The sequence below is a fragment of the Alligator sinensis genome, unplaced genomic scaffold (genome assembly GCF_000455745.1).
Source record: "Alligator sinensis unplaced genomic scaffold, ASM45574v1 scaffold974_2, whole genome shotgun sequence".
NCBI lineage: Eukaryota > Metazoa > Chordata > Crocodylia > Alligatoridae > Alligator > Alligator sinensis.
Window position 1 is genome coordinate 1,428,937 of NW_005842369.1, and position 8,205 is coordinate 1,437,141.

At 46.5% G+C, this 8,205-nt stretch overlaps 1 protein-coding gene across 1 annotated transcript in view; it reads right to left on the minus strand.

The window, feature by feature from the left end:
- Nucleotides 1-8,205, minus strand: part of NCALD (neurocalcin delta) — a 48,805-nt gene that overhangs the window by 14,495 nt on the left and 26,105 nt on the right. Inside the window, exon 3 of the mRNA XM_006029284.3 lies at nucleotides 3,342-3,447. Coding sequence (XP_006029346.1) covers nucleotides 3,342-3,447 — 106 coding nt within the window. The remainder of the gene's footprint in view (nucleotides 1-3,341; nucleotides 3,448-8,205) is intronic.

The following is an 8,205-nucleotide window of genomic DNA, read 5'->3' on the forward strand; positions in this document are numbered from 1 at the left end:
CCTCCACCCACACCCTGCCTACCTGAGCTCTACACTGCTGCCACCCCCCTGGATGCAGGCTCCATGCTGTTGCCAGCCCCATGCTCCCTTCCCCAGCCCCTGCTGCTTCCCTACCTGGTGCCCAGAGTGAGTGGGACACTGGGAAGCTCAGCAGGTCCCCCAGCAGCTGCAGCAGTGGCAGCAGCAGCCCCTCCCAGAAGCTGTGTGCTGGCGGGGCTGGGCTCTTCCGCTCACAGGGTGGAAGTGAGGTGCAACAGGGTATGTTGGTAGGGTGTGTGTATACATGGGTGCCTCACTCCCATCCTCATGGGTAGAAGGGTTGGCCAGGGTATAATTAGTTGGTGGGCACCATGGACTGGATGAAAGTGCCTGGAGGACTGGATCTGGCCAGCAGTCCATATTTTGCCTGCCCCTGTTCTAAGAGTTTTTTGTGCCCTCAGTTCCCCAGCCATCCTAGGCTTAGCTAAATCATCTAGGCTTTTTAAATGAGCCTTGTGACACATGTTAATCTGAAAGTGACATTTATGCCCTTAAGACTAATGCATAATAATACTACTCAGCAGATGTATGTACACGTGCTGTTAGCACGGAGCAATAAACTCTAACGCATATCATGCTAGAGTTTATTGCTCCTGTGTATGCCATTTGAATGTGCACCTAGGGCCTCAGCACATTGAGCCGGGTTGGAGTAGTCCCTGTTGGCAGGGAACCCGGGAGGGGCTACCAGCCCAGGGCTGCTCTGACCCGGCTCAATGTGCAGGGCTAGCCAGCAGGCAACCCCTGCAATGAAGCACCCTTGTGTCCAGTCAGCCCTGTCAGCATCTACTTTTGAATTGCTGCACACTAAAGAACTCCACCATATGATAGTACTTGTATTTACAAGTACTAACCTGCAGCAGAGTTAATTAGTTTCCTGTGGCCTAATAGGGTCGCACGTGTAGACACTGGGACTTTACTGCAGAGCTAATTAGGCAACACCACAGTAAACATCTTGTGTAGTTGCTCCCGGCAATTACAATCCTATCTATGCAGACCATACGACCAAGGAAAACACCAGTCAGAAGAAAAAAGTGCTCCTCATGTTTGATCTCAGGCCTGCTGTTTGCTGTGTTATTTCTGTAGCATAAATTAGAGTACCTTGAAGTCTGCTCTAAATTACTGAAGATGCCACTAGCCCAAGGAAACCCCAGGACATACAGAGCATCCTAGATGCACCTTGCAACATGAACAGCACCACAGAAATGACACACTGTCTCTGTCCCACTGCAGGACACGTGCAAACATTCTGTGGCTCCTTATACACAAGCAAATCTGCAGACAGAGGGATGGAAAGCAACCACACTATGCCCCAGAGTTGAATCCCTTAGTGCTTTTAACATGTTATAATCATGACAATGCTTCTGTCAGGTCAATGGAGGAATGAAGTAGGGAAATGAAAGACCAACTTTGTAAAAGGAGAATATGAAGTCCCTGTTCTGAAGAGCTAGCAGAGCTAAGGTTGTAAACAGAAGTAGCATTTTTTCTTGGAGAAAATCTTTTGTAGTAGGATCCTACAGGCCTAATAGCCCATTGTCCTCCTTTAAGTGAAGTATGAGAGATAAAATACATTAAAACTTTTCCCTGGGACGGTGCTGTGCCCATCTGTAAATTAATCGCAGCTCATTCAAGTTAATTGCCAGTTATTCCAGGGACAAGCCTATCAATGCTTGTTCTGGCCACCTACTGGCCGAGGAGCAGCAGTGCAGCCTGGAAGGTGTCAAGGATGTACCGTTTCTCTTTTGTCCCATGTTTTGACTGGGATCAATTGGAACGGCCTCTAATGAGATGTCTGTTGACAGCCTAACAGACCAATGTAAGGTCCTAAGTAACTCTCCCATGGCTAAAGAGTCACTGCTTTATGAATCCGTCACAGTGCAGGGTCCCCAGGGATGGCTGTGATGCGCGCAGGGCTCTGTGACCGTGCCAGCTTCGTCCTGTGGGTGCCTTCTAGCTTTGCCCACCACATCTTGTTGGTTTAGATAGTAGATAAGGAGGCTGCCCTCAAGTTGCTGCGCAGTCACGGTCCTGATGGACCCCACTAAACCCTGTGGGTTGTTAGACCCCTTGCTGGGTCCCGTTCTAACTAGGTGACCTGCGGGACACCCCAAGCCTTATGGGTTAGATGTATGGCTCCAAAACTGTCCCTTTACCAGGCCCCATGCCTTGCAGTTGGTATATCAATGTTGTCCCTGTAATGAGGTCTTTGCCTAAGTCGGCCTTCTGTTATCACTGGGCTCCTGACCCCTGTCGCTGGACCCTCTGGCACTGGGCTCTCCACACCATAGCGTGCCCCCTATGAGGCCTCCTCTTCCCTAATTAGCCTCATTCTGGTCCACCAGTTCAAATAATAACATAAATACAAGCCCCCGGGCTACGATATAACAATAACCATAACACTGGCGACCACACACTTCCCCTTTAAGAACAGCCCCGGACTGGCAGGCTGGCCCCCTGGGCCATCTGCCAGCTGGAACTGCTCCAACCCAGCCCAACCTGCTGTGGTCTTAGGCCACAGGGGGGCGGTGCAGTACCATTCCTGTGTACCTGAGCAGTTTGTCTACAGCATGCCTGCTGCTGCCCCAATCCCACTCTCTCTTGCACCCCCTATAACTCTTGGTTTTCTCACTGTCAAATTCACTGCAGGCAGAAGTTAGCGGTAACTGCAATCAGTGGTGAGGGGTAAGGGGTGGTAGCAGTGGTAACTGCAGTGGGGAAGTAGCTATGACTAAGAGCAGCATTGGCACTGGCAGTGGCTGCGACAGTGGAGTTGCAAGCAGTGAAGGCAAGCATATGAAGACCACAGCAAGCATGTGAAGAGAAGCTTTTCCCTCTGCAATGTGTCTCCTAACCTCAGGTACTTTAGGAGCTCTTGGAGCCCGTTAGTCTCACCAGTAGCACAACAGGCAACCAAGCATCTCTGAGTAAGTTTGCCTGCAAGAGCTCCTTACCCCTGGCTGCTGCCAGAGAACTGACTCCTGCCAGGCCCAGCCCTGGGGCTTATACGTACCCAGAGCCCTGTCTCCTTCCGGTCAACTGACCGGGTGCAGGTGCCAGCTAATTCCCTCATTAGCCTGCTGCCGGGGCAACATGCACCTGGGGAGCGCTGCCTAGCTCTCAGGGCTCTCTCGCTAGGCTGCTTCTGCTCTTAAAGGAGCAGGCACATCTTACAGACTGAGACCAGTGACTATCTTGACATCAAAGTGACATCTTTCCATTCCCATCTGTGTAGCTCTTTGATGGAGTGTAAGCTCCCGTTAACCTCAGGGTATAGAGAAGTAAAGGAAAACGCGTGATATTCCTACCATCTCGATTGGTGTCCATCTGACGGAAGATTTTCTCTGTTCTTTTCTCTGGTGTTGATTCATCTTCTGGCATCTTCATTACTGAGGAAACCATCTTATAGATAGCCTAGATGGTGGGACAGAAGCACAGGGTTGATAAAAGCTACAGGATGCGACTACAAGGCTTTACTTATTTAATGGTGGAAACAGCAAGCAGCGTACTCCATAAGCATTGGCCTCAGTTCTCATGACAGACTCCTAATAGGAGCAAAAGTGCACCATTTTATAAACACATGTTTTCTTCAACTGGAGGGTCTTTTGATCCATAAACTTGTTTCCCTATTCAGGCACTATGAGACAGTTCCACATTTGGGCTGAGGTTAGATTTTTTCCTATTAAAATATTCTTTAGAACATCTTGTCATCCTTACAGCCCATTAGACACAGCAACAGTGCAATAAATCATCAAGACGCATTAGATCTGTGAAGCAAAAAAAGATGCATGTCCACACAATATGAAACACCATTTCTTTAATTTTGTATGTTTCTTTCCCCCATCCCCTGCTTCATTTTTCTTGTCTGTTATTCATTTCCCCCAAATTCTGCTTGCCTCCCTCACTCTCCTACCAGTTTTTTGTCTTATTACACTGTAACCTTTTCAGGGCAGTGGCTCCTTCTATATCTGTGAAGTGCCTAGTTCATGTAAGAGACAGATAAATGTTATTTTTTGACTGAGTTTCATACATATATACTGATTCAGAGACCAAAACCATCTATGGGTCATTCTACAGAGAAGTGAAATCCTGGTCCCCCAGAAAAATTGCGTGTTTTCAATAATTATGTTATGTATTTACTATTCTAGTATATTCATAATTAGCAAGTACTAGTATGTTTTATTACTTTGTTATTCCTCGAAATAAAAGAGGTAGGTTAGGACATTTTAATTTTATGACAGTAAGAGCTACATTCCCTAAGCTGGGTGCCTAAACTGCCTGCAAAACATGACACTGTATATGTGAACTGTAGTTGCACATGAAAACTTGTATTTTTGCATACAAACTAGGTATTTGTATATCTAAAACTAAATCTGCATATGTATACATTTTTTCTTACATGTAGCAATTGTGTGCACAAATCTGGGGATGGTTAGTTTTACAAGCTTAGCTCAACATGTCACCTCTAATTATCTTGTCTCCATCCCTCTCCATGCTGGGAGTTTTGGTCCTTGCTATAGACTACAGATGGCTCAACTTACCCCCAACTGTCTAGTTTCTCCATTCATGAACACATTTTGCCCTTCCACTCATCTAGTCAAGCTGGGCTCAAAGGCACAGCTTCCTGGGGCCACAGCAATGCATCTTCATCAGCTGGGGGTGCTGTTATGCAATGTGAGGTGCTCCCTATGCAAAATGAGGAGCCCTCAGCTTTCCCAACACTCCTAACTACTTCTCTTATGTCAAGGAAACCAGGTCACCTTTCAGATCTCCTCAGGTTTGAATACTGTGCAGAGTTACACACTCAGAAAGACATTGGTTGGTTTAATTACATTTTAATAAGTTGCAGGAATATAGTCAAATACTTTTCCCCTAGGTCAGGCATCAGCAACCTATGGTCCACAGGCTGGGCCTGGTCTGACAAGCGATTGCATCTGGGCTCTGGAGCCAAGATGTTGGCAGCAATTCTGCGGCGCGGGGTGGGGGGTAGAGCAGTACCATTCCTGTGTACCTGAGCAGTTTGTCTACAGCATGCCCGCTGCTGCCCCAATCCCACTCTCTCTTGCACCCCCTATAACTCTTGGTTTTCTCACTGTCAAATTCACTGCAGGCAGAAGTTAGCGGTAACTGCAATCAGTGGTGAGGGGTAAGGGGTGGTAGCAGTGGTAACTGCAGTGGGGAAGTAGCTATGACTAAGAGCAGCATTGGTACTGGCAGTGGCTGCAGCAGCGGAGTTGCAAGCAGTGGCCTGATTTTGGCCTGCCACTCCCTAAAGGTTGCTGACCCCTGCCCTAGCCCTTGGTCATGCATCTAATGTTAGGGCAATGGATTTTACTGTCTGATCTCTTTCAACTTGAGTCTTCCATGAATCGAGTTATAGAAATGAATGTAGCTTCTGGAAAGGAACTTTCAGTGTTAAAACCTGACTTGACTGGGAAAATAACTGGCAACTTCATCATCACCATCACCTGCGTTGTAGAAATTCCCGAAGGCTCCAAGTCAGAACTGGGGTCCCATGGGGCTGTGCAGTGCATAAAAATAGAAAAGGAAACAGTCTCATTCTGGAGTGTTTACGATCTACGAGATGCAAGAACAGATGAAAGGATGAGGCTGGAGGGGATAAGGGGATAACATGTAGTGAATGGCATGAATGTAGTGAATGGGGGAGGCAAGGAAGAGAAAGGGAGTGGGAAAATAAAAGCAAGGGACAGTCAGAGTTTAACCCTGCCCCCTGGTAGGCAGCAGGCAGGGTTTGCAGGGATTACAACAGCGCTGAACCTTATCTTGAAATGGTTAAACTTTTATCTGAGAGGGGCAGCATAGATCACTCCATCCCCCTACCTGATATATATGTAACGGGGGTGGGGGAAGCAGACTTCAGTCTGCACATGGTATTGTTTATGCTAATCAAAGTTACCATAGTAAAAATATGCAAATTTTAGAACAAAACAAGCTGTTTTAGCAATGTCCTCATCTGACAGGCTCCTTTTAAGAGCACTGTGTGAGGGGAATAACAGATGAGCTATTCCAGGAGATCCAAAGCCAGATGGGAATAACATAGTTAATGTTCCTTTCATATTGACAATGGTTACTCTGGACAAATTCTTACGGTCTTACTCAGACAAGGTTCTTCTTACTCAGAAGTTCAGTGGAATTTTTCTGAAGTAAATCTGATGAAAGCTGAAGTTGCTCAGGATTTGCCCCTGTATTATTTCAGTATTGCTACACTGGGATTTATGCTGTATTAAAGAGGAAGCTGTCAAACAAAGCAGGTTTATATGTAACAGTGTGAACATGTTAGGAAAGCCATTGAGCCAGAGACATAATGCTCAGCACCAACGCCTGGGCCAGCAGAGAAACAGAGGGCACAAGAAGCTTTCTCCACCTGTAGTGGGACAGGGCATAATAGGAGTCTTGGGCTTGCCCTACTGTCCGTTTAGTACCATGATCAGCAATAGTTTCTACTACTAAGAGGGCTGGAAGGGTACAGAGCTGACTCAAGTGTCTCACGCCATGGCAATCTCCTTCTAGGCAGACTTCCCATCAGAGCAGCTGACAGCCAACATTGACATAAACCAGTAACAAAGAAAAGTATGTTGGGGTCACATGACCCTCTAGTGGGTTGCTATTAAATGCAAGCTATAGCACGTAACTGTACTTCCTACATCAGGAGTTGGGCTAGTATGTGCCTATAGCAGGAAAGGAAACCAGCAATGCCTTGCTCTTCACAATAGGGTGATCTTCCTGCCAAATGCTCCCCTCCTCAGCTTTCCACATAAATTGACACTTGCATTAAGGCATTAATGCTACAAACTTCAGTGCTTTGCCACTTTCACCTGTTTTGTTACCAACTGATGCCCAGAACATAATCCATGTCGCCAAGTATGCTGTTGCTGAAATCGGTCCAGTGACTTTCATGTGGACTGCATATTTTTGCTATAGTTGGCCAGAAATTAGAGAATGGTGGATGGTGGTAGTGACAGTGGCATGGATTTCTGGGAAATGCATTTTACTATACTAAGCCAGGATCAGGAGCCATTGAGAACAAAATGAGATCTCATGAAGAAAATAAAGACCTGAAAAAAACACCTTTCACTAAGGTCTCACTAAGGATTTTGCTACTGTCTCGAACTGGAGCTTTATCAACCCAGGCTTTTAGGCTTCTTTATGGATTCCAAATCAGGAAGAGTGGCTACCAGTCAAAACCTCACTGGCATTTTTGTCATTGTGTGAAACTGTAAATGCTATTTTTACATCCCATATAAGAAGGTGTCTTTGCAGCCCTGCCAGATAAAGTTGTGATGCAACATTACCCTTACTGCAGGGATGAAGTCCCTTCACTAGAAGTGCAAAGGGGGTTGTTCGGGAGGTGGGAGGGAGGGATGAGAAGCTTGTGGTGGCACTTGGCATTGTACAGTTTGGTGGAAAGTCACTGTGATCCTGGTGTGAAGCCAATGGTAGAAAGGATCTGTAGGGTGGAGAATGATGCACAAAATGCACCATGTTGACAACTGGAATTGCTAACATTATGCTGCTTCTGGGGGGAAGTTACTGCCTCCATCAGGTCTGTCCCTTACAAACCCAGTCACAACACATGGCCAAGCTGCATGTGGCTCCAAACTATGCCACTGCCTTGGGAAACACAGCATAACATGCCTAGTGGGGATGAAATGCCATGGGTCCATCAATGACTGAAAAAGTAATGGAATTCAAAATTAAACCTCAAACTTCATCCTTCGAGCAAGAATGAATCACTGCAGCTTAATCTCTGAGACTGCCAAATGAATGCTCGTGCCCAAAGTGTTCACATTAAAAATGCAGGGGTTTAGGTTGTAGCCAGAATTTTCAAACCGTGTTTTCGAAACATCTGTGGATGCTTCCAAATTTTTTGTCAAAATAAGATGGCTTATGAGAGATATGGGGTACATGGGCCTCCCGTGGACAATTTGTACAGCTATGAAAGTCACCCTTAGTGGGCCAGTGGATTTGAAAATGAGGAAACAGCTTTGCCAGCCAGACCATGACTGCAGGTTATGTGGTGTTTAAGAGGCTGATATGGGCCATCAGTGTTGTCCACTTCTCTGTTACTATATGAAGGCTTCTTGAAGGCTTCATATAGTACAAGGGTGGGCAAAATGTGGCCCGTGGGCCAGATGTGATTGTTTTCCCTAC